The sequence below is a fragment of the Melanerpes formicivorus genome, unplaced genomic scaffold (assembly GCF_026170545.1).
Source record: "Melanerpes formicivorus ecotype bairdi unplaced genomic scaffold, bMelFor1.0.p_v2 SCAF_6, whole genome shotgun sequence".
NCBI classification, from domain to species: Eukaryota; Metazoa; Chordata; class Aves; order Piciformes; family Picidae; genus Melanerpes; species Melanerpes formicivorus.
This window is the reverse complement of record NW_027142358.1, coordinates 12,490,234-12,517,838: the sequence shown is the minus strand read 5'-3', so window position 1 is coordinate 12,517,838 and position 27,605 is coordinate 12,490,234. Positions and strand designations below refer to the sequence as shown.

The 27,605-nt window shown below is 37.4% G+C and overlaps 1 protein-coding gene across 1 annotated transcript in view; it reads right to left on the bottom strand.

Moving 5' to 3' along the window:
* Nucleotides 1–243: 243 nt before the first annotated feature.
* Nucleotides 244–27,605, bottom strand: part of TM9SF3 (transmembrane 9 superfamily member 3) — a 41,103-nt gene continuing 13,741 nt past the window's right edge. Inside the window, exons 4-15 of the mRNA XM_068139755.1 lie at nt 23,891–24,051; nt 20,555–20,632; nt 19,532–19,663; nt 18,850–19,016; nt 16,164–16,258; nt 14,216–14,346; nt 8,912–9,051; nt 7,279–7,347; nt 7,043–7,189; nt 6,559–6,642; nt 6,372–6,448; nt 244–1,940 (exon numbers count right to left, since the gene is read on the bottom strand). Coding sequence (XP_067995856.1) covers nt 1,873–1,940; nt 6,372–6,448; nt 6,559–6,642; nt 7,043–7,189; nt 7,279–7,347; nt 8,912–9,051; nt 14,216–14,346; nt 16,164–16,258; nt 18,850–19,016; nt 19,532–19,663; nt 20,555–20,632; nt 23,891–24,051 — 1,349 coding nt within the window. The 3' untranslated portion in view covers nt 244–1,872. The remainder of the gene's footprint in view (nt 1,941–6,371; nt 6,449–6,558; nt 6,643–7,042; nt 7,190–7,278; nt 7,348–8,911; nt 9,052–14,215; nt 14,347–16,163; nt 16,259–18,849; nt 19,017–19,531; nt 19,664–20,554; nt 20,633–23,890; nt 24,052–27,605) is intronic.

The following is a 27,605-nucleotide window of genomic DNA, read 5'->3' as shown; positions in this document are numbered from 1 at the left end:
CATCGCGGCTACCACATTATCAGTAATTTTTATACAGAAACAATTCAGTGCTAATCAATACAAATACTTCTCCTTGACAGGTGGTCTACTTCAGACAGCAAAGTGATGAAAACATCCCTACGTGGCAAATGCCTAAAAACTTAAAGAAAGAAAAAAACAAAATCAAGCCAACTGTCTCTCAGATCTGTCACAAACACATTCAGGATATTTCTAGCTAAATACAGTGCAGAATTAACAGTCATCTTAGAAAGACTTAACCTTTATTGTCCCATTTATTTCACTCCACACTTACCCCCAGTTTTCTCAGTACACTAGCTGGATCACAAAACAGTTTTCTCCACAAACAGTTCAGCCAAGAAGAATCGTTTCGGGCTGGTCCTCCACTTTGGAGTCACATTGTACAATATAGTCGTAAGCAAATTTTGAATTCAAAGCATGGGGTTTGGCTAATTGAAAACCACACTAATATTGTATACAACGCTGGCATTCTGCAGTATTGCCTTTTCAAACATTTTCAATTGCAAACTCATCTATTTGCACAATCAGAACATTTTTGTCTGAAAAGTTTATTGTCGTTTTCTGAACACTCTAAAGCAACTGTGCCTTCGATGTTACATGGGTGTCCAGAGAGGATTAACAAAAATTAAAACGCTCTAAATTACAAATGTAATTCCTGCAAGAGCTCAAGAAAGGAAATAGAACAGAAAAGCATGACATACACACATTGTGAAGAAACCCCAACTTTTCATGCAATGGCAGGCAAGATGTAAAAAGCCACCCAAATTCACACATTTTTACACCGAATCATCAAAAAAGTACTCTGTAGTAAATCTGTACATCCAAATACATTTGGGATCTACACCTAAGTTACATTATTTAATGTTATATACACTTATTACCCCCTGTATGATGTCTAAAGGAAAATCTTCATTCAAACCCAAACAAACAAAAGGAACAAAAAAAAAAAAAAAAGGCAAAAAGGAAAAAAAAAGGCAAGATTGACTTGGAAAAAGAGAATCACTTTAGACATTCAGTTAAAATGTTGGGTTTGTTTTAATCTAGACCTCAAAATGGTTTATTAAAAAACAAACAATCCTTTTCATTAAACAGTTTGCTTTCTAACTGTACAGTAAATTGCATTGCAGAGAACACACCCCGACTGTATTTTCTTTGGATGGATATAATATGTAGCTGGATATTACTTCAAAGATAAATAAAGGGAAGTTGGTCCAACTAGAACAACAGCTGATATATTACATGCATATGGGGTTTTTATAGTTTTTTTACTTATTTTTTTAAACAAATGAGTGTAGGGTATACTTGATATTGCAAATAAACCAAAAAGCACCTGGAGTCAAAATATAAAACATACCTTCTATCCTGGCAATGGCAGTAAAAAACAGAAGAGTAATCTTTCTGGAACGGCATCTTTCCATAATTTAGAAATGTTGAGTACCAGGAAGACTACTAATCCAGTAGTTTTAGCAGCCAAGTTTCCCTCTTTTTATGAATGGAACAAATGCTTTAAATAAACTGTTTGTCCTCTTCACTGAAGAGAGCTAGTCTATTCATCTTTAATGAGCTAGGTCTTTTGGTTTTTTTGTAGGTTTTTTATTTTTTGGGGGGGAAGATTAGCCACATACTGTAGTAATGCCTACTGCATATAATCCAAGCATTTGCTGTGAACAGTTGGAGAAAGCAGTCAGTAATAACCTAGGATCAATGAAATAGATGTTACTTTAAGCCATCCACAAAATGGGAGACCCATATAGTGCCCAGTGTTGAAATTCGAATCTCTTCTCGCGCTTTTTGTTGTGCAAGTTCATCCCCATGAAAACAGGAAATGAGCCATAGTTCAATTTTCTTATTTTCTTAGTCAATTTTCACATTAGTGTAGATTTTACGAACAAAGGCACTTGTTCCCATGTAACCAATAGCTCCTGCAAAGTAAACCAGAAACGTTGAGTATGTTAGAGAGTTGATCATCAAAATAAGGCAGCAACATACAACACAGCTTAAACAGAGAAAGCCACACAAGGCATGCAATCTGCACACAGAAAATTATTTACCTGCAGTACTTGTTCACAAACTCTAATTAACTATGCTCCCAGCGAATGTCTGGCAAGAACTCCCCTAGTCTAGCAATCTAAATACATTAAGCCATTTTACCAAGAGGCCATGCTCACTTGGCCTCGATAAATATAGCAGCCCCCCTGCTGCCACCAATAACTGGGTCCCTGTTTCTGAACAGAGGGTAAAAAAACATACAATCACCCACTCTGCAGGGAAGGTGGATAGGAGGATGGGTTTTTATTATAAGTTACATGCCTTCTGGATGAGTGTTTTATTGGCAGATGGCTTTTTCCTTCCCACATAGCACAAATAATAATAGATCCCCATCCCAGGAGTCTTAAACTCCAAGGAGGTCTGTATGAAGAGATTAAACTAGTAGCAGTTAGTACTTAAAGAAAATCACAACCTGTGGTTTTCAAATGAGTAAGAGTCCTGAGCAGGGTATGCATTCTCACAGTAGGAATAAAAGAACAGGTCACTGGGTTTTGGATTGGGGCAACAGTGTATGCTAAACCAAAAATACTGCAGGATTAAGGATATCTAGAAAAATGAAAGAAATGCACTGGACCAAGAATGATTCTCAGAGTGAGAGTTGGTAGCCTACTTGATTAAACCTAGAACCTCAGGTTTGCCAGACTTAGTAAACATTGTTGTCTTAGAATATCTGCAGAGTATCTTCAGCACTTCCAAGCAAAATGAGAGTAAATCAGCCTTGTGGAAGTCAGTTTGGCTAATTCTCAGGTTAGAAATTAAAAATCAAGCAAGAATCAGAGATGGCTGGTGCCATTGCCAGAATAACAGGAAGGAAAAGATAACAGAAGTGAGGGCCTGTAACTCACTACAGAAAACTCATAGCACCATGTTTGAATGCTCACTAAAGAATGGACTCAGAAAAGGGAACTTTGCTCCCATGAAGTAATGCAGAACAGCCCAGGACAAAGTATGAAACAACATTTTTGGTGATCTAGGTTGCACCAGAGTCACACAAGATGTGTTAAATACAAAAGTCTAACCAATGCTAAAAGCTTTCTGCCAAAACTTAATTTTCCTAGTTGTTTTTTATTTTTTGCCTTTATAAAATTAAGGCCATACAGACCTGCAGCTAGCATTGCTGCCCACAGTTACGTGGAAAGTGGAGAGATCTTTACATCTTGGGGACTGATCAGATAATTCATATGGTCAGACATCAAACTCTCACAAAATTTTGGATTTTTTTTTTGGACTACATTCATACCTAATCAGGAAATCTGCACAAGGCAAACCTGACACATCATTCCAATGCTGTCAGAGTGGTGAAGAGCCTGTGGGGTCAGCCTCTGTGCTACACAGCATTTCAAGCTGTATAAATATCAGGGCAATCGTTCCACTGATCAGCTAATGAAGGACTTGAATCAATAACAGTTCGATTAAAACAAATACAGCGCAGACAAGATCAGGCTGCTGCTCACAAGCATTAACTGAGTGTGCTGAGGATGCAGCAGAGGGAAGGCCTGGCAGTACCTGGAGAGACCAGCAGGGCATTCAGATACGCCCAAAGATATGGCTGTGCAGAGGAGGTCTTGTGTGCTTGGAGTCATACAGGAGCACAGATTCCTCTTATGCTGCCTCTCAAGAATCTCATCTTCTGTTGTATGCAGTAAATGGACAATATAATAGCCCTGGTTTCCCACTCTAAGACTCATCCTATTTAGCCTATTAAACCAGATGCTGCCAACAGATTCAATGCCCATTTCAGCTGCTAAACTCATTCCAGAACTTGTTCTTTGAGTGTTTCTCTAGTGACGTGATGCCAGATATCAAAAAGATATTTGTGAGAACAAAGCCTTAATTGTCTTTCATTTGGGATCTGGAGAATGTGTGTACAAGATGGAACTGAGGGGGAAGAGTAGAGAGGAGCAGCCACAACCTCTCAGTCCCACAAACCAATAATAGCCTATTCTGAACCACAGGAGCTTTATCATGAAGGTCACTCATGTTCTATACCTAAGGCAGGGGTTAAGCCTCAAGGCTACCTCACAAACACTGAATAAAACATGGGGTGAGGAGGAGTAAACCCTAGACAATGAGGAATAAAAAATGTCATTCCAAAACAAATGCAGGACACTTGGCTCATTTAAATAAATAATCCATAGTAAAGGAATTAGTTTATTAGATATCTTATCATATGATATAACTTAGTTATGGTCCACAAAGGTTTATCAGAAACAGACTGCAAGCATATTACAGCAGAACAACAAGTTTTCAAATAAAGAGAATAATCTACATAATGAGGAAGAGCAACTACTAAACAGAAAAAAATTCCCATCTATTACTTCAAGCCAGTTAACACTTCGTACAGTTGTGAAATTGCAAGCACCAATTTTTTTCAAAATGCCCTTCAGTCACACTTACAGTATTCATCCTGATGCTGAAGTGTGGTATTGCAAAAGGCCTTTCTATACTACCTAGCTCCTAAGCCATCCACTGAACGGGGGAAAGTTTTATTCTTTTCTGTCACTGAGAGTGAAACATGAGGAGCTCAAAAGGTTTGGAAGTTCTCATGGGCTCCCCACCGTCCAGTCCCAGAACTGAGATGCTCTGCAGAGGGCAGCAGACTTTGTGGATCAAAGCATCCCATTACATGTGGGATTTGAGTTCACTAAGCATTGTAAGGGGCCCTAAAACCAGAGTTAGGTGATATAAGCCTACAGAGAGCTTTCCTGTGGCTGCTTTGGGCCCTAACTAGTTTGTCTCATATCCAACTGTGTGATACTGAACATATCCATTTACGTGAACCTCCAAAGAACAGCTCTACACACTTTTCACAGCAGACATACAGTCAGTAGCACAAACACTGCACACAAATGTCTTTGTTAGACCTCAATGGCAGCAAGTTCCCTAGACAAATGCTTTTTGACAGGGGATTTTTTTTCCCTTCCCTCCACATGCCGAAAATGGGATTTCTCAATAAAAAGGAATCTCACAGCTTCTCTTCCAACACACTTAAAAAGACAAAAAGAAATCTCAATAGAGCTGTGGAAATAAGATTTAATGTGTTATTTCTGATTTTGAATAAATTTGGATTCTACTCAAAAGTTCCATCAAGTAGTGTCCTACCCATGACAAGAAAGCATTCAGCAATCTTTCTTTTCCATGTTTTAATAAACATTTTAATTACAGAAACTGGTGGGCTAGCTTGGCTTCTGCATCATAGACATTTTAATCAATACCAGCCTGAGTACTTTAAAAAGCAAAGATTAGAGCTGAAAAGTATAAGCCTATTAAAGAAAAAAAATGTCTGCAAGACTACAAGAACAGCAGGGAAGTCTTGTAATGTGCCAAGAACCTGATGAAGCAAGATTAGATTGTATGAGAGAAAAGGGGAACAAGTACTCGGCAGTTAAGAGATTATTTCTCTCCCCTTTGTATAGAGTATTATGAAATTACCCGCCCAGTCACTTGGGATATCAAGAAAAACATGCTTTAGAGAAAGTAAGCTCCTGTAAGACATGCATCTCAAATACCTATCTCGAAAATAACCTTCCACTAGATTCTATACTACTATTAATTTACTACTAAGAAAGGAAGTATTAAATAAGGATCACACATAAAAAGCAAATATCCTCACAGAAAAGTGCAACAGAACCAAGCAGCACTTTCTGAAAGTCATACAGCAAAGGATAAAGATAAAGCTAACAAGTAAAGTTAGCAAGTATATTTAAATGACTTTATCAGAGGACCTCCATGACAGGAATTATTTTTTTCTGCCCCAAAACATCTGTCAAAAAAGGTGTATTATAAAGCAATGAAATCTAGCTGCACACAAACACACTCTGCACTCCTCTCACCTGTGAATATTCCAGTACCTATTTCTTAGATGCTGAAGTGTCAGTCCTTTAGGTTCTAGCCACCCTCATAAATGCATGCCCCAAGATACCGATGGTAGTGTTACCAGCATTGTGATATCATTGGTGCCTCAATGACTGTAACTAGCCCCTTGTCCTGGAGCAACAGTAAAAACTCTGAAACAAAATGCTAGCGTGGACTTTTGACAATTTTTTTGCCAAATTACAATCTTGCACTGAGGGTGAAATTCTGTGTATAGTACATAAATTATCTTCCTACCAAAAGACACAATCCATAGAAGCCTCCTGTATTAGGTAGGAACAATGTATAAGCAGAGAACTCTTTGGTATATTAAACACTGCAAGCTTTCTTGAGCACATACACACTCCACCGCCAAAACCACAGAACTAAAATCAGAAACACAACAGTATGAAAAATTCTGACAGAAAACCATCAATATATTTGAAACTTACCACACATTATTCCCAAAGCTGTGCTAAATACTGCCATATAACCAAAGTAAAATGATGTTTGAAACAGGCCATACATTCTGAAAAAGAAAAAAATGTGAATTTACGCTACATATTCTTCCCAGTTTTTCTCAAGAACCTAATCTGGTAATATAGTATATGATATTCAATCAAGAAAACTACCACTTACTTTGTCTTGAAAAAGTAGTAGTAAAAGGAGTACATGTAAACATAAATCGCAGTTGATGCCGCAGAAAGAAAGCTCGTCCATTGCCTGAAAGTAAGCACATGTCAATCACACACCTTATAACCAAAGGCTTCCCAAGAAGATGAAAAGTGTGATAAACCCTTCCCCCCAAAATAGTGTACTGCTTCTACAGGCTTACTTAACAAAATTTGTATCTTGTTTGCTATAAATGACAAAAGCCTCTACAGTAACAGCTGCCACTGATGCAAAGCAATGATCCTTCCTCACGTTCCTGTATTTCTTTTCACACATACATGCAAGCAGAGATGCAGGTACCCACAGAAAGCTCCTCTACAAGGGATCCAAGAAATACTTTTATTTCCTACAGCTAAAATCTGGATATGGACACTTTGGAAGGGCTGACCAAGACTCAAGTACATTTCCTCTCTCACAATCTACTTAACTATGCAAATAATGCAAGACTTACCACCTGTAATCCTCTGCGTTCAGCAGGAAATACGTACAAACAATAGTCACACAAACTGTCACAATGCAGAGGATCACCAGAACCAACATCATGAAGCCATAAACGTAGTAGATCTTGTAAGCCCAGAATGATGTAAAAATGAAATACCTGAATAAAGAAAATGCACAGGTGATAGTGTAATTGAATTTGAATTATCATACTTGTAAAGCAAATTGGTAAACAGGTGATATACTCACATTTCAATAAAAATTGAACCAAAAGGGAGGATTCCGCCTAAGCAAACAATAACAGCTGGTTCCATGAACCTGAAAGGTATCAAGATCAGTTTAGGGACAATTTAAATCTTTAATTTATAAACATAATAAGACATATAACCAGATGATTAGTATAGTACAAAGAATTATTTAAAAGGCATGCTAACAAAAACATTTCTGTCTCATGCCCATGTATTAGAAAGAAGATTCCCCCACAGTTGTCATGTGTATGGATAGAAAGAGGAATTATTCTTGGGGAAATCTGAAACAAAGCCTAAGTGTCATGTCTATCACCTACAAGCATAAAGTTAGGCATCTAACTTAAAGGCTACAGAAAAAAAAACCAAAAAACTCTTGTCCAAAAAGGGCTTAAGCAACAAAGATCCAGAATACTGGCCTTGAATGAAAGCATTGAAAATTCAAAGCTGTTGATGGCTACAAATACAGAAGGAAAAAATGTACAAGGTAACAGTTATATAATTAGGTACCAATGTATATTTTCAATACTACACCGTGTCCTATGGCAAAAATTAATACTCAGCCACCTGTAGACGATTCTGTCACTTACTGAAGGTCACCTCTGTGCAGCACTTGCAATGATGCTGAATGTAGCTAGTAACCAGTGATTTAATTTGCAACTTCTTTTATTATTTATAGGGAGAGTTGTCTAAGCTGACAGTGTGCAATTTCATCACCTTCAAGAAAAGTATCTTATTTATTTTTATCTCTGATGCTGATCCAGAAAAATCCATCAGATTCCCAAGATACAGATCACAATATAAATCAAATCCTAGCACCCAAGCTGCACAGCCTACCACTAACGAGACTAAGTGTGCTGTGCTTCCTAGGTATCACAGGCATACACGTTTCAGTGCCCCCTTCACTCTGTCTGTTCCATTCCTCTGAACAGGGAAAGCAAGAAAAGAAATCTATTAAAAAAATCCTCTGAGGATATTTTCATTTCCATAGCTTGCTGCTTCCATCTCAGAATTAAATTAATAGGAAAAAGCGAATGCATTAATGATTTTCCAAAAACCCAAGTCTACCTTTGGAGACTAGGCATCCACTCCTTCATATTCACTTCAAAAATAATAAGGGCTTATTCACAATTCAGGCTGTATGCTTGCAGTATTTTAGGCTCTGTGCCATCAAAAGAAGCATAGAACTAGGAGCAGCATTGCAAGCTTCTCCCCACCATCACCCTGCAAATATGTTTCATCTTGTACATACAGACCCATTAACCAGAACAGTTCTGCCTCCAAGGCATATTCAATCTTAAATCTGTAACAGGCATTAACTAAAGAGGAAAGGTTTACTTTTGAGATACCTATATAAGAACTGGGTTGGGACCATCCCCTTTACATAAGAAACTAAGAGCATTTCAGGCCAAATGTGAATCAGTGATCCAGGACTGTAAAATCTGCTATCAACTATTAACCATAGTAGTTTAATTTGACAGAAAAAACGCATTATGGAATCTTCAGTAGAGCTGTTCTTCTAGGCACAACTCCATTTAAATAAAATAAGTTACTCCAGAAAAACGTTTAATGATCACACCTGAGAAGTAATTTTAAATGTACTGAAGTGACTAGTTAAGATTTATCCTGATTTTTACCATTTCTTTTCTGGTATGGGACGAGGCACTGCATTGACACGACACGGAAAATTAGGCTGCCCTGACAGATTTCGGCCCAGAATTGTACCAACGAGGTTCAGTGGAAGAATGACAAAGAAACAAATGCAGCACACTGCCACCTGAAAGTAAAAGATAAAACAAAAAATGAATAAAACAGGTATAAGTTGACAAATGAAGATTATGAAATCATTCCACGTAGCCCTTAGTTGTTATTGCTGTAGAATCATACTCCTAGTTATGTAGCACTAGTCAACATAAAACTGTTTTATCAAATTGACAGTATTTATTTGCTGCAAAACTTCCTAATAAATATTAAGTACATTTTCTTGCATCAGGTTAGAGAACAGATCAACCACAGATTTTTTTTCTTTACTGTCTTCATCTAACCACTATAGTCCACACACTACACAGGAAAGAAATGGAAAACTTCATGATACTTCATTACAGAAAATTTTGTCAGCTTCTCCAACTTCTGCAGAGCATGCTGTCCCTGGGAGTCAATATTTAGCAGCTAGGCAGTTGCACATAAGACTACAATCACTGGCTGCAAAATTTTTAATCCAATCTGAAAAAGAAACCCAAACAAGAATTGCAAAGCCATGTAACAATGCTACCAGTCAAAATTTGGGGTTCCATTTTCTCCACTATCCACCAACCAGGTGACTAAGAACGCAGATTGCCAAAAACACAAGATAGGTTTTTGTGAACCTTTTAAGGAAAGTATTATTGTAACATCAGCCAAGATAAATTGAGAGAATAGTTTGAGCTACCACTGCAGAAAATGCAGTTTATGCTAACAGGCAGATCTACTACATCTAAAACCACAGTTTTCTACCAAGCAAACACACACATGATCTCCATCATCCATATTAGAGAAGACAAATTGCAAGAGGTTTTCTCCAAAGCCAGTAAATTATAACATACCTATCTCATTTTAACTGCTGCATTTTTTGTTGTACAAAACACCTTGTTAAACACAGAGGAACCTGATTTAGCTTGGAGCTTTTAGTTGCCACAGGAGAGACTCTCAACTTCACCAGACCTGTATTCTTTTTAACCCCTTTCTCATTTGATGGGGAAAGAATATTCTGCTGTCCTTGAGTGAATGGGCAGAATTCAGTTTTCCTTATTTGAAAGGAAACCTTGTCAAGGGGAATATCATTTATGTTCAAGTGCCATGTGTTTCATATTTTCTGACAACTGTAGATTAAACTTCATTCAAAGGTGATAATTAAAATTTTTATGAGCATATCTAATATTAAACAGCTCCTGGCAGGCTATGGTGCCTTGACTGCTTAATGCACAAGAGAGAAAAGCAATAAAAATTAACTGTCAAAGCAGTAGCTTGATCTTTCCTGTCAGCTACCAAAACTGCACACTGTTATGAGACTCTCTCCCCATACAGAGGTTACTGAATCTGTACAGTGAAACAGTTCTCTGTACATCATCTGGCCAAACATTATACAGAACAAAAAAAAACCCATAGAAGAGAAGGCTTAAAATAAAGAGTCATTAATTTTATTACAACTAAGTTGTTACTCTAGGGTGATGATTTGTATAATAAATTGAGCTGTTGAAAATCCAGGCAGAAGCATTAAGCAATGTCTGTTTTCAGTAAAAATTAGAGTTTTGACTAAGGATTCCACGGTCACTTTCAAGCAATCTGAAGAAGCACCCTGCTGAATGTATGTAATTAGACTTCTTTCTATTTTTAGCCAAGTGCACTTCCTTATCTGGCTCAAGGCATGAAAATCTTTGGCACTACCAGGTCCTCTTTTTTCAGTGACAGCCAATACCCGTACCAACTTAGAGCTGTCAGGATGGCTGCAGCCTGGATTAAGATATTAAAGGAAACACTTTTTTTATTGTTTGTTTAAACAAGGTATAAAAGATGCAGACACTAGGGTCTCAATCCCTAGAGAAATTTAGTGTGCATAACCTTATTTAATTAAATCATTAAAAATGCATACTGGAAGCATTAGCCACACAGGAACCTACTGCTCAAACAAAACAAAAATAGTGTATCTTAAGGAGTTTAATAGAAGCTGCATGGATTCTGCAGTCTGAATATTACATTACTCATAGTAGCTTTAATGGAAATCTTTAAATTATGTATCACACACAGAACAACATAAGCAGTCACAACTTATGAAATGCCAGAATTAAAATGGACCCTTCAAATTCAGTTACTGTGCTCTGTAGAAATTCTGCATTACTCAGTATTTCTGCATAGAAATATCATCACTCCTCAAATGCATATTGAGAGTTCACTTCAGACCATTTAAAATTCTTTTTAATTATTCCATGCTCCAGTTTTTGCATAATTCAAAACCAACAAAACCAAAAGATGATTGATAAATGCTCCTAAAAGACTAAAAAATATCAATAGAAGGTAAGCCAAGGTATACAATACCTTCAAAACACCTCTATGTTCACTACTAACAGGGTATAATAAACAAAACACACCCCAAAATCACATCTGGGTTCCAAAAGAACTAAGAATTGATCAGCAGCTGCTGCATTTCTATAAAGGTGAAGAGATGAGAGAAAAAATCCAGGCTTTTTTATCTCCTTCATATGCTTAGGGAGTTGAAAGCTTTAAACCATTAAGGTTTACAAAGCTGTCACATTTGAATAAAATCTATCACATTCTCTACTGTATTTTGAAGGGAAAGGAAACTGAAACATATCCCAGGGAAAAGATTAAGCACTTGTTCAGGCTCATGGTGTATTTCACTACAGAAGGTTTGTGTCAGTATAGGTAAGGCAGCTTGCATGTATATCTGAAAGGGCTACAGGCAGAGTCCCAGGACTGAAGAAAGATTTCAGGAGTAAGCTCTGAATCTTTCCAGTCCCTGCCACTTCTTGGAGAGGATCAGACATCAGGAACAAGTTATACAAGACAAAGAGCTTTGAAGTTCAAACCAGACTCCAGTTAGGTATATGAAGATCCTGATGAGCCCAATGAATCTGATTATTTCAAGAAAAAGTGTAGAAGAGTAGTTTCCCTTGCCTGTCTGGAGGAAGGAATTAAATCACACAGAGACTACCTGGGAGTTCACTGGGAACTGGCAATGCGGAACAAGCAAAGTATGGGATGTTATATTTGCGTATAGTCTCTCATCAGCCTTTTAGCTCAGAGCACCTCAGTTTAGCTTTCAGCACCTCAGTTTCTACTTTTCCCAGATTTACAGTAGTCAAGAAGAGGTGTTAATTCTTGCCAATGATTTAAATCAAGGAGGACAGTTACAAGGTATGGTAGGGTAAAGGAAGTAATTTCTGTGTTCCCGTACATTTAGATGGCAGGGGTTTTATTTCCCCAAGACAGCAGTAGCAGTAAGTCTGCACTAGAGAATTCTGGAAGCTTCTCACAGTAGAAAACAAAAATGAAGAGGAAAAAGATATCGATAAAGCCAGAGGGCTCCCCAGGGATTTTAACCTGATGCATTAACATGGTAACTTCAGACAATTTTCATTTCCTTCTATAAACCAGCTTCATTAGCTGATTTGAAGTCATTAGAGCATTGCTTATTTTGATGAAGTTTCCGATTCATAACCTGTTCCTAGTAAAAGTCTGCTAATGCCACTGAAGTTTTATTGACACAGTCATAATGATTCAAACACTTTCATAAAACCTTGAGCTCATTAAAATCACTGTGTATAAAGAGTCCTAACATTCTGATTAAGTGACCCCTCAAGTTTTATATTCCCATTTGCTTTACCATGTACACATTTCTATGATCTTAAAATACAAGTCCGTTAAATAGATTTACAAGACAAACCTCAGCACAGGTAGAATTCCATTCCCTCAGCACTCCTGACCTCCAAATGGAAATACAAGTCAGAAATGTGATATCATAAATGCTTGCTCAGCAGTAAAACAGAGCCTATTTGCACACATCAAAGATCAATGTTGTAAACTTTCATGACAGTGCCTTATATGGCTGATAGCTTAGGAGTGAAAAAACAATGCAATTTTCCTTTGGGACACTGACCAACTAACACAAACATATCCAAAGACAGAATTTTAGCCTGAGTTCTTAAGAAAGCCAGACAAATTAAGTGAAGTTTATAAACATGTTTAGCTTGACATTCTATTTAGTGGGGTTAGAACAACAAATTCATGATTATTTCCTATGCTGTATTTACAGGGTTATGTAAGGTTGCTTGAAAGGGTCATGACAACCAACAAATCCTGACAAAAGCCAGAGGAAACAAGAAAAGTCATCATGATCAAATGAGAAAAGTAATCCAACCAGCACTGTTTTTCAAGTGATGTGGTTAACACACAGACACAAGACCATAAAGGGATACTAAATACCACTTCACTAAGTGAAAATATTTTCTTAAAGCCAGAACACAGGATCAGAATGGCTTGGGTTAGAAAGGCTTTTAAAGGTCACCTAGACCAACCACCCTGCAGTCAGCAGGGACATTTTTAACTAGATCACATTGCTCAGAGCCCGTCCAAAATGACTTAACTTTTTTCCAGGGATGGAGAATCTACTACCTTTCTAGGCCAACTGTGCCAGTGTTTCACCATCCACAGCCTAAGAATTCCTCCTTATATTTTAGTCTAAATCTACCTTCTTTTAGTTTAAAATCATCATTTCTGGCCCCATCATAACAGGCCCTGCTAAAAGGACTTGTCCCCATCTTTCTTACAGGCTTCCTTTAATTACTGAATGGCCACAATAAGATCTCACAGAGCCTTTTCTTCTCCAGGCTGTACAACCCCAGGTCTCTCAGCCTTTCTTCACAGGAGAGCTGCTCCAGCCATCTCATCGTTTTTATAGCCCTCCTCTGGGCTCACTCCAACAGGTTGATGTCTGTCTTGTTCTGAAGACTTCAGACCTGGACAAAGATCTGAGGACATTCCATTTCATACTGTTGCCTGATCTTTTATTTTTATTTTTTTTCTGCTTGACTCCAATAGTTTGGAAGTAGCTTTCACTTTGAACCCTTTTGTATTGTATTTTAGATTATACCCAGTTTGCACCGGCCATCAAAAGAGAATTCAAGTTGCTAACTTCCCATGCTGCTATAACATTAAGCTTGAATACAAAGCAAAAGTGTCATTTTAAGCAGAGAGAAGACTATTGTTGGCATTTAGCAGCTGATGACACAGTTATTAAAATGAATTTTACATGAAGCACCTTAAATACCTCCCAGAATAAATTTCTAACTAGGAAGCTAAAGCTATGACTCTCAATTTTATTTAGAATAAAATGTAGCTCTCCTGTGTCTACAGTGATGTTTAAATTCTCCAGTAAAATCACTCACCATGGTTCCAAAGGGTATAGCTCTTGAAGCATGATAATAGATGGCAATGAAGTTAATGAAGAAGGCAGTTCCACACACCATTGCTGGAATAAGGAAGGCTCCAATAAACATCTGCTTTATCCATCGCCTTCCTGTAAGGAAAATTCCAAGAGGATTGGTGAGATACAGTGCTACTTTGTTTAAACAGTCAGCAGCAGGCTCTCTGGAATCTAGATGTTTGACTTCTTCCCCTCAAAAGGAAAGCAATAAGAAACAAATACACCAATACAAAAGCCAACTAACAGTTTCACTTGATTCCTGACAACTCACAAGATGCAGCATATGAATCTATCTATTAGGCTAGATGAAAAGACAAGAAAGGAAATACAGTGTAAGAACATTTCAGCTGAAGAACAGCACATGCTGACTAAGCTGGCCAAAAAACACATAGCATGAAATATAAGTGTATATGTAACTTTCAGTTTAGTAGAGACAGAGACAGCAGAGCTGGCCCTGTAACAAGACCCTGCTCACACACTGAGCGCACACAGGAACTGCCTATCCCTGGCATAAAACAAAATGCCACAGTATTTAATATACAGCAGATCTGCCACCTTCAACAGCAGAAAAGATAGAAGGAAAGCAATTTCTCAGCTCAGGCACAAATGAAACAGTAACACTTATTAGCTGTCATTACAAAGTTTGAGGACTCTGAGGAGCTCAAAAATCCCCTCTTGGTCAATATCTAAAGAATTTCCATTGTTGGTGTTTCGTTTAGTTTCTATATTCCTAACCAGCATTATGTAAATCTAATACATCATAAATGCACCTGTAATATACACTAAATAAACCCCAGAAAACTAGCATATGCTTTTCAAGACCATCTGCTTTTCCACCATTAGCCAACGTAATCAGCATGTCATGGTTTGGCACATTTGATCTGTAGGAAAACCAAAACAAAAAACACAACAACAAAAAACCCACCTACAAATCTAGCTCAACTATACAGCACAGTACATTTTATAACAGCAACCCTAATTTACTCAAACCTGTTTTTCTACAAATCACTAGGTTTACATATAAACTCCATGAAAAGAAACATTTAACCTCCAAATTCAGAGCAGATTAGCATGCAGTTGAGACTGAATACTACCAAGTATGTCGTGCCTGAAGAATACAATTTTCTTTTGCAAACTTATCAGAGGGTTTTTTTTTCCTAAAGCACTGTAGAAGATAATAGATATTGATTATTCTTTTAGTGCAGCACAGGGAACTGGTGGACTGCAAGGATGCAATTGGTCATAGCTCAGAGGCATAGTGGGAAGCACTTGAAGATAGCCTGTCCACATCTCTTACGTCGATTTTATTTGGCTTCTGCTCTCTATTGATACTCATTTTGAATTTGCTCTATATAAGGCAGAGCACATACCAGAATACAGAACAGTCTTACAACCTTCTTTAAAAGATGTTATCCAGAGTTTTCCCCATCCACAATTAATGGTCTATTAACTATGGTACACTAAGCCTTTCTCTGTTGGCAAACATAGCCCCCCAGGTATCTGTAAAGGAGGGCTATGCAGAAGTCATCTGGAGAAGATAAGATGAACTATTTAACGGCATGTTATGGAAGAGAGACTATTACACTCTGGATGTCACGAGGCAAAGGATTACACACAAGAGTGTAACAAGCAATTCGTAAGACACAACTGGTAACAGTTCTTTAGCTCTTGCTACTGTTAGACTAACAAAAGACTTCAGCTATATTTAGTTAGAAAATGCAGCCAGTATCAAACAGGAAATAACAAGTTATGTATATACTCAAAATATTTTATGTTTATTAAGCATTTAATGGATGGCATCTGAATGACCCAGCTCCAGGAAGACATTTTATAAACTGGTGCAAAGCAGAAAACAGTAACTTCTCCATTTAACAAGGGAATGAAAAAGGTGAATCATGACAGCAATTTACCTCCTTGTCTCGCATAAAGGCTTCCTCCAAAATATCCATTCACTGGTGATGTTGCAGCATAAACAAATATAGCTGTACTAAGCATTGATCCTCTCCTACAAGAAGTGATTTTTTTTGGTAAATGAAACAGAAAATTGTATTAGTGCAAAAGATGACCATAAAATACACACATTTAACAGAAACAGTTATTTTTTTATTTAATATTATAATAACATTTAATAATGTAAACATTTTTAAAAGCTTACATTGCAAAATCTGCACGAGAACAGTTTGTATCCAAAGCTTCTGGGAAAGTCTAATTCAGTTTGGGAGAAAGCTCTAAGACACTGCACTCTTTCTTAACTTGCATTTATCTTCGCTGGAGTACAAAATCTCACCTCTGATCAAAATCCTCTGACATTTGGATGCATATACCTTGCGTCCTGAACTATTCACATGACGTACATTATGTGTAAGATTCAACTACTGCAGATTAAAGATCCTCTTTACTTAAGGCCAGTATTAACAAAAAGATACTATAATTGTGAATGAGGTTTCTGCCATCCCTCAGAAACTAACTTTTAAAAGTGTTCATCTTACAGAAAATGAGAAAACCCAAATTAGAAACTATAAATACAATAATGAAGCCACAAATCAGCATAGAGTAGTCAAACCAGAAGAGCTTAGTCATTTTTAAATTATGGCCTCATTAAATGTTGGCACAATTTTTCTGAAATTTTACAGGCAAAGTTGAACAATTCTAAATCACAAAGCCATCTCCAAATAGATTTGTAAAAATCGTGTCTAAGAATAGCAAGACAAAAATGTTGGTCATGAACAGAGCTATTTCTCCATGCCCTTCTGTTGCTCTTCAATAGCAAAAAGCAGCACAGGGTTTTCAGAGAGCTCACTGCATTTTCTTCAAATTGGTTGTCCTGAGAAATTCCAGACTATAGGCATTTTGGCTTTTGATGAACCATTACTGGATGTCTGCCCCACTCAAAGAAACAATCTTTGGTAGAACCAGCTTCCATGACTGCACGGCTTCAACTAAGCAAATAAACCTGTGAGTCACACGCATGGTAAAGGAGTGTTAAACTAACATTTGCTTCCATTTTGGAAAGCTAATGGTTAGACAGAAATTAATTATAAGAGCTCCTATAATTAGAAACACATGTGAAATCCCCAAAGACCATGGATAGTCTAGACTGACACAACTAAACCCAAGCTATCTGTAAAATGATCAGTAGACATTAATCTCAAATTATCTCAAATTTTTCTGTTCTTGAGCTTCCTCATTTATGTTTCAAATATTCTAATGGAAAAACATCTCAAAATACAAACTGGTATTAATAACACAATAGCTGGCACGAACAAATTTCACTAAGAGACTTCTAGTTGGCTTCAGCTGTGTGATGCCAGACCTGAAGAACACTGACAGGCAATCATTCCTGCAATTCTGGTTTACAGCTTTTTTCACGCACATCACTATTTTCCTAAATATTAGAAATGCCTGCACCAGATTTAGTCCATTGTTCCATTACACATACAGAATTAAATTCACTCTAAAGGAGATAAAAAGACCTATTACAACAAAAGACTAAGTGCACACATATTTTTTTTTAAAACTACTGTTCTGGCACATTTTACAATTGCTGTTATTAACTTACAGCTTCCCTACAGTGCACATTCTGAAATGGTTTCATTGCCTCCCTTAAAGGGCTGGCAGGCCATACAATTAAAAATGTGTGTGTAAGTCTATACAGAAATGTGGCACATGGCAGGCAGAATAGCACCACATGAAAAATTAATATATGCCATGATACTGGTACTACAGAGTGGCTTTTTAAACACACCATTAAAAGGCAGGTAAATTAAAAAACAAGAGTTCTCTCTAGTGGCACATGAGAAGTATTACAACTTGTTAAAATCAATACTTATAGGGAAAATAGAACAGAGGTTTGAAATCTTCATCTTTGCTTACAACAAAGCACTTGTTAGAATAAATAAATCAATCCCACCAGTACCCAAAGTACCACCATTACAGAAAGAGATGAAGTCAAGTCACCAAGAAACTCAAGCACATAAGAGGTAAAGGAAGACAACTAGCTGAACCGTAAGTGGTGTGTTAAATTTGAGTACTATTTGTCTGCTCTAAATTAATTCCCTCCAGTCAGGATCACAACCTACCTGTTGCTGGAGATTTTACATACAACACAGGATGAGCAGTATCTGTTCTAAACAATGTTAAGAAAACACATTTCTGTTCCTGGTAAAACTTGCTGGTAAAATTGGCTTAATGCATAGTCAGCTGTAAACAGGACTACTCACGAGACAGCACACCACAAGGAAATGAGAGTAAGAAATATAGTAATATATCTTATCACTCCAGAAGAAACCAGGAGCAAAATATGTATCTTTTAATATTTAATTTCCATACTACCTACCTGTAATGCTGAAGAGCAACAATCTACTTTCATAATGAATCATGTAAAAAGCAACCATTAAGAGTAAAATTAAAGGATACCAACTCCCATGATAAGAGTAGGACAAAGTTGCATTGCAACTTTTTTTAAGTCCTTCTCAATACTACATCTATCTCAAGACTAACAATAAACACTTCTTTCCAGGCCAGTTAGAATATTCAATTTGTAATTTTGTTCATTTAAGCTTTTATATTCAGAAGACATGGGACAATTATACTTACTCTGTATATAAATCTTCTATCATTGCAACAACAATGACTATAAGAGACACAGCAAAAATCTGACAACCAGAACCAATAAGCGATGAAAATATTAGAGGGTGACTGGATGGTCTAAACACATCTCCATGGACCTGCTTCCACCCATACTCATCACCTAGATCTCTGTCCTAGGAACAACAACAACAAAAATTTAAATCTAGTCACGACAATTAATGACAAATACATGAGCTAGGTATAAAGGAAAGGTCTGATTTATTGAAGTAACTTCAAGGGCACAAATCTCTGCTGTTCTGAATGCATCAAATCTAAAAGTTTACTTTTCAGGTGCTTATGAAAACAACAAAAACTACTACCTGAATGCATAATCCAGTAAAACCTATCAGATTCCCTCCCTGTCCCTAAATCCCTCTGAAGTGCTTAGAAGTATACACAGGGCCTCTATTACCACACTCATAATGGACCTTGTTTAACCTAAGCATGAATATGAACATTAACACAGTGACTACAGACAAAATTTTGGGGTGTGACCTAGGATCATGTAAAGAAAGCTAGCACCACTCTCAAGACTCACATAGGGCAGTTTCCTGTCCAACTGAAGAAAGCCATTCACAGCTGCTAAGACAATGAATATACAAAGAGAAAATAATCCTTAAGAGGAAAAGGGTCTGAATGTGGATCTTACCATATCATCCATTTCTTCCTCCTTGCTGTATCTTGCATAATCTTTTCGCAAAGTTCTCATTAATATCATAGACACTAGGCCAACCAGAAAGATCACCATCATAAAAGAATTGAAAATTGAAAACCAGTGAATCTACAAAGAGAAAACACATCCCTAAGGTTTGGAACTGTAAATGTGTTTCGAAGTTTTTCTAATAAGGATAAATTGTTCCCAGCAGGACAGCTTGTCAGCATTAGCTAAGTAACAATAAAACCAGATTGTAAATAATGCCACATTTGCACAAAGGCCCATTAAAACTGGCTTGTAAACCACCACCCATAAAGCTTTTCAACACTCAAGCTTGCTCTCAATGAAGTTACCACAGCTTAGCTAAACACCAGCAGAGTTTGAGCAACTAGCTGCACATACTCACTTGGTAAAGGAATTATGGCTGCTTTTCTAGGTAAGAGGTTTAAGTAGTAAAAGAGATTTTCACAGCCAACACCCAAAAGGAACCATTGCCTTGGACAGGACCAATATGTGCAGCAGCAGTATTTTGACTCTGACAAGTGCATCTTCTGATGACCAAAACCTCTCATTTCAGAAAACAGCATAGCTCAGTAGAACATTCTTACAGAAATGATAACCACAAGCTTAACCCATCACAACTGATACCACCAGCTGATTTAGGCTAATGCTTTTTGCTTTCCATTTTCTTCAGAAAAATAGTGTACCTGTGACCAATTGCAGTTATTCAGCATACAAGATGTATGGTCATGTCCCTGAAACTTTATAGCTTCTTATCATGTGAAAGTATTTTCTTGAGCTGCTTTGCATTTGCTGCAGGCTTGAAGACTGCCTACACATTTACTGAAGCACTCCAAAAGGAGCCATCCTGCTTGAGCAGCAAGACCTGCAGTCGTAGACTTGCCTGTTTCATTGTCCCAAAACACTTGGGACATCCAAAGATTCCATGACACATTCTGAAGTAAAGCAACCATTTTGGAGGGGCATTTTTTAAGCTTGTCTTAGAACAATACATACTCTGTGCTGAAAGAAAGATGGGTCAAGGTACTTGTCAAATCGGTCTTCAAACTTCACATCTGATTTCTTCCATTTCACCTAAAGAGAGAAATATTTATACTTGAAAAGGTCATCAGAGTATTTTCAGCTATACTCACATGCAGAAACTCAAACTACATTTTTAAAATCATCCAATCTAGATGTTTTCTTCAATATGAGCCTAGGTTTTGACAAAAACAATGGACTACTGTTCTTAAAGACTGATTATCTACATGTCAGACATGCAATGAACGTCAGCCACCTTGCCACATGGATCTAATCCTGCCTATGCTTACAACCAAGAACAAGAAAGAATCAGTCTGGCACTGCCTCAGCACAGCTCAAAGATGCTAACTTCTAGCTGTCAAACATACACTTTTCAAGGTTATAGGAGCTCCTAAGGATACTCATGATGAAAGTGCCAAAATCAAAATCCATCAACTGACCCTAATTCTCAGTTTTTATCAAATGAGTAATTCAAAGATTTTTATGTCCCACATTAGATATTTGTAAAATGATGAAGCAACACCTCCCAAATTTCCCCAAATTTTCAGAACAAAGTTTAGAGAACAAAGTTTAGAGTTTAGAACAAAGTTTAGAAAACAAAGTTTAGAGAACACATTAATTAAATATGTTCAAGAATGATGTTCTAGAAAGCAGCACATTCTTCCAAAGTGGGTTGCTTTTTCTTTATTTTTGCTGACAGTACACTCCCTTTTCTCAACATTTCCATGTGCTGCACTGTATGAAAAGAGGCTTGTGCAGAACATCATCAGTGCATCACTAAGCAATGACAACATCCTCTTACTTCTGCTCCCCCAACAGCAGCTGAGTTGCTGCCATGCACTGAGACTGGTATTCAGTGAAACCATCTGTACCTAAATACTCTTGAGTACAGTTCCCAAAAAATCCTCTAGCATCTAGAAGGAAGGATTATCAGAGCAGATTTAAAACAGTTGCCAAAAGGAGAGAAAAGGGCATATATTGAGAGAGAAGATGGCTGGAAGGGAACTGGATAAAAGGGAACAAGCTGGACCCTAAAAGACAAGCATTAAAATTTTAAAAGGTACAAGCTGAAAGCTGCAGCCAAAGATCTGGAAGAATTCTTCAAACTAGACACTTGAACTGCCAATAAATAACACTAAAACCAGTATATGTATGAATTTATGGCCATACTATCACAGAGTAACAGCATATTACTGCCATCAGTTACTCCAGTAGCTGCACAGAGGACTGATTTGTAAGATTTAATCATACTAATGATGATACATATGGTGCTACTATGGTAGCACAAAGTACTTTTCAGATTGTCTTGCAAGATTTGCCTCATTTTTTAAATGCAATTTCAGAAATTAAACACATCTACACTAAGATTTTTTCAAAAGCATGCCGAGATGAAGAACTATTAGGATTTTTAGTAACCCTAAAACAGATGTGCCTATCTTTTTAAAATACGTGACAAGGTACTATCCTTGCCAACAGATTTTCTCTTATTCACTCTAGAAGAATGAACATAAATGTTGACTGAGTATCACTCACAACAGCCCTGAGACAGATTGAAAACACCAAGGCTCAAGTATTAATATCATACCTCAAAGCGAGCAGTATTCTTCAGTTCAAAGTACAGCCTTGTTCAAGATTAGTTCTAAACATTAATAGCTTTCAACATTGTTTTAAGCAGATACATTTCTTATTAGAGCATCTGCCATTTAAGAAGCACTGCTTAGAACAAATCCACCAGAGACTAACACCACACACATGCCAGCAAAGCAATTGCCCACTGGTGTCAACAGAATTGGATAGGTAAGTCTTGAGCTCTGGACACTCTGAAGTGTTTTAAGGGAATACCTAATGTTACTTTTCATTCCTGGCAGCTGCTTAGTCCTGCACACCTCAAAATTTGCAGAGATTTCCCCTTCACAATGCTGGTGGAAGTTGAAATAGAAAATTTCAAATTTTCCTCTATTAATTTTGCAGTAGAAATAGAGACATCAGTGTAAATGCCATTCTAGAAAGCATATATAAAAAAACCAATTACCTGCACTACAAACTATACAACTTATTCAGCACACGACAAATGTAATAGTGCCAAGTATACCTTCTGAAATAAAATCCTATGCTGACACCTACTGCTAACACTGTAGAAAAGCAACAAGATGTGAACCACTACAGATGTAAGGAACATCAAAAAAAAACCAAAACTGACAAGTCAGATTAGCAAACACTGTTTATTCATTATCTTTTATCACAGACATTCAATATAATGGCAGAGGGCTTCAGAGAAAACCTTACTAATAGAGTTACATAAATAGGATGCATTTCTACGGGAATTACAGAAACAAAATAAGCTTTGATACTGACTGCTTGCAAAGTATGAAGGCCAACAGTGGGTTTTGGTCCTAGCTGTGCATCCAGTTCAAATCTATAATGCAAGTATCAGAGCTCCAAACATTATAAAAATGCCTATCTACTGGGGGGTCCTCTACACCTCTAATCTCCATACCTTTTGGGACATCTTCCATTCCCACCAAAACATTTTTCTGCAGATTACAGAAGCGTCAGTTTGTTTGAACTGTTTCAAAAGCCATCATTTTACCTTTATTATTAATAAAACTACCAAGGTTTTTCAGTAATGCAAAAATATTTTAAGTAGTGAAGATGCATCTTCCTCTAACATAGCTGGATGTGCAGGTACACGTGCTGGGTTAAGCCCAGCCCAGGAGAAGCGTGCTGGAAAAACAAACCTGACCCAGTTGGGCACACACACCCCACCCCATCCCCCAGGAAGGGGTGCCCCAGTCAAAGTTTATTCCACTCCCACTTCCTATCCTCAACTTGCTGCCTCAGCCCTTTTTCTCCTGTCCTCGGCTCTCCAACACTCTTCCGCTGTTCCTGTGAGCTGTTAACCACATGGCTGGTCCAGCTCCACACAGCTCCAGACACCTAAGGGGACTGCATCCAAAGAGAATCCACCTTCCATCCAGAGAATCCTTTGCTAGCTGGTTTTGTATATATTTTTATTTATCCCTTTTTCTTATACCCCTGTAACCTCCCTTTTACTTAAATATCTTTTATTTTTTGTTAAACTTACATTTTTTACTCCCAAATCGGTGCAAGGCTGTTCTTTGGTTGTTTTACACCTCACCTCTCCTCCTGCCTAACTTTCCCTACCATGAAAAGGGGAGGCAACCTAAATCTGTTCCATTCAGCTTTTGGGCTCCAGGAAAAGCTTAAACCACAACAGTACACAACTTCCTATTTTTGAGATATTTTGCCATGCAGAGTTTCTTATTACAGATGCATCACCAAGTTACTTACTGAATATGACATCTGGATTTTTGTGTTTGGTACCAATTTCACCTTTCCTTCACTAGTCAGATTGACATCTACAATTCTATTTCCATTGTAACCAATTTCAAGCTTCTTGTAAGTCCAAAGGTAATAGTCTTCTCCATTTTCATCTGCTTCTCCAACAATGCCTGCATAGGAAACAAGTGCAAGCACCTATTAGAGGTATGCTTTTCAAATATTCTGAATCCTTTTTTTTTTAATATGCATTATGACATTTTTGCCAGCTGAAGAAGCAACACAACTACAGTAAACAGAACACAGCTGACCTTTCATGCTCTTCTTTTCAGCTGTAATACCTGGATTACACCTTCAAACCACAGGTATTTGCAAGAAACATTTTTTTAACGGCATTAGAGGAAAAAAAACATGCAGCTAGCTACAAACACTTCAGAAGAAGCAGAAGATACAACAACAGTTCCTTAGTTTTATTTGGAACTCTTACCAGATAGGTGACTAGCTGAATTCAATTTCCCTGAACAGAACTCAGCCAAGACCTCTGTAGTTTCCTTTCACTCATTTTTCTTCCTCTTAATAATTTGACTTCACTCTGTATTCCTCATTAGCTGACTGCCCAACATATGCTTTTTGCTCTCATTTGCGCACAGGCATCTCGTACTTGCCAAGAATGATAGTTTTTAACTACTCTGCTACTTTTACTAAAAAAATCAGAAAGTTATTTATTTGAAAAATGTTATTACTTCCAACATGGAAAGCTGCTTAGATGTTCCTGGAGCATCAGAACTCAACTGAACCCAATACTGGCCATGATCAAGTTCTTACTTCTCAATAAATTACTGAAAAATGTCTAATCTACTACAGAAAATTTTCAGAGAACATAGTATGCTGAGGAAATAAAAAGGTCAAGCCTGCAGTCACCATGTGAAAGATGACACTTTTAGACTGTGAATGTCAAGGCCATCATACAAAAGAACACATAAAAACAGCAGTCAAGCTACTCAGGGTGAGGGGGAGTGGAAGAACAAGTAGGTGAAGGATATGAAACAGGCTGTCTAGAAGCAGCAGGTATATGATGGAATGGCACTTGTGCATTACCTGTACTTTTTTCTGTCATGTTTTTCACTCCTGCTCATCTGTCAGCGTTGTCTTGTGTATGCCATCCAAACAAAATCCACCAATTTGTGCCTATGCCATACAGCCTAACACCTGGCACACCATCTGTTCCCATGGCAGTATCTAAACCCGTGAGAACACAGACCTCTAAACTACTAAAAGGACATTCTGATCAATCACTACCTGAAGGAAGGAACTAGCAGTGCTCCATATACTTTGGCAGGTCTCCTGAAACAAGGACAGTCAAGTACAGCCACTGCAGCGTGGGACAGCAGTTCTGGAGAAAATTGAATCATCTGAATATACTCTAAATGACCTAGTGCATTCTTCAGGTCAGGAAATTAAGTGCAAACATTCAAAAACTCTCAAAAAGCAGTTTCAAGTCATTACTTTTAGTTAGCAGCAGTTAAGAAAAGCTATTTTATGCCTAGTCTTTCTTTACTGAAAATGGATCTTCCTTACTGGGTATTTTGAGGATTTCCTAAGGAGAATTTCAGATATTAAGAGCTGTGTATATGAGTTTAACATCAGTAAGCCTTACTAAAATTGAAAACTATGAAGAATATAAAACAGAAGCTTAATTAAAGTTTGTAAGGCGACTGGATGAGTGCCACAAATCCATCTGGAAGAGCCCAGAAGCAAGTGGTCTACTGTAAGACCAGAATTAAACAGAAGTTGTCTAAAATTCTCAGCAAACATTAATACCATCTGAATGTTTTTCTTTTAAACTCTTCAGAGAATATTTATTTTCCTTTGGTAGCACTACAAAAGGGGACTCTAACCATTTTGTTAGGGAACAAAATTTTGGTTTAATCTAGCTACAAGTCAACAATGAAAAAAATAGAGGATTGGGTGATACAGCACATACAATGCATGCTGTCTAGTAGAGTTCTCAGAAATGGTATTCTGAGTGAGGTGGATTGACGTGAGAACCTCCACAAAGCAACAAAAAAGACATTTCAGTACAGGGCATTTTTAATGCAAGTTGAGGGTAACTGGTTCAGGATACTGCCTTAATAAAACAAAAATTGTACCCTGCTCAGCATTAAGTGTATTTCAGAGATGTCATTGTATTACTGAAGCTCTTAAGTCTTGTGTTAAGTAGATCTGATGTTTTTTGTTCCAGTTACTGAAATTAAACAGCTGTGCAATGACACTCGGCCAAGCAAAAGAAACTAGTTTTCCTTAGTATCTCTACCGCCACATTATGTGGTGCTAGGCAAGCCTGCACAACACAGTTAAAGACAACAGCAATCTGTAGGAGCCACGCGTACAGTGCCACTCATGCCATATTCAAACAGAAATATTTATAATAAAAACTGTTTGGTGAGTAGCAGGTCTCAGAGCTTTAAGGCAGCACTGACACATTCCTGCTGAACAGAGTCCCAGCAAAACTAAAATTAATACAGATAGCTATGTTCACAGTTTTCCAAACTGTCCTTGGAAGGCAGTGGTCAGAAAGACTCATTCAGACTTGCAGTCTGGTCAGCTCAGGGGCATCCATTCCTTTCTTAGGAGCTCATCAAGAACTGATTACATGTTTTAAAATAAAAACCAGGCTAATACTTACTGACCAACCTGCAGTCCTTCTAGTTTTATCCAGCCTCCAGGAGATAAAGATCAAAAATCACCAGCGCCTTGCTTTCACACCTGATGTCAGATTATACCCTTGCACAATTATCTCCAGCACTACAATGCCACAGTCTTTGGTTAAGTATCATAACTTGACAGCCTGGTTCCAAACAACTACTAAAACTCAGCTCCTTAATATCATACAAAGACAATACCTAGTACTGCAGGTTTGTTTGCTGTAGCATTAGCAATGAATTCTTGTGCATACAAAGCATACTATTCAAGAGGTTTTTTTTTTTTAAAGGGAATCACAGAAAAATGCAAAATGAGTGCATAAAATTTAGTCACTGTGTAGAAGACCTACTAAGTGCAGTAAGTTCCTCAGTATTTGTGGTGATAAAAAATATTACCAAATCAGGAAAAAAACAGTCCTAAAAAAAGAAATTCTCCAAGACTAACTTGCCACATAGGATTCCAAAGAATTCATTTAACATCTGCCATTCTTTGGCAGTCTAAAGCCTACATAGCTGCCACTAGTCTAGGAAAATCATCCACTGATCTTTTGTTGCAAGGCAAAAAGCATAAAAAAATATTATGACAACTGTCACTCTTGCATGTTTCTAAAAAGCCTAGCAGAAATTGCACCAGAAATAAAGTAAGTGCCACACTAAGTAGGGCCTACTCCAAACCTTGCTACAGAGTTGTTACACACCGTAAGCAAACTGCCTGAAAAGAACAAATACTGTATGAGTACTTTCCCTGTCAAGCATTACAATGTTAACTCTTAAAAACAGATGCACCTAAACAAAACAAAGCAAAACACAGATAATAAATACAGCACAAGTATATCTGGCTGGAGCTCCTGTTCAGTAGATAGCTGCTTTAAAAAACAATAAATAAATAAAAGAAAGAGCTAAAACACAGAATGAATGAATGAATGAATGATGGGTAGCATTATTCAGCATACTACCTGTCAAAGGACTTTTGTCATGGGGCTTGGACTGTATTTTTGTGGGATTTCATTTATTTTGTGTGGTTT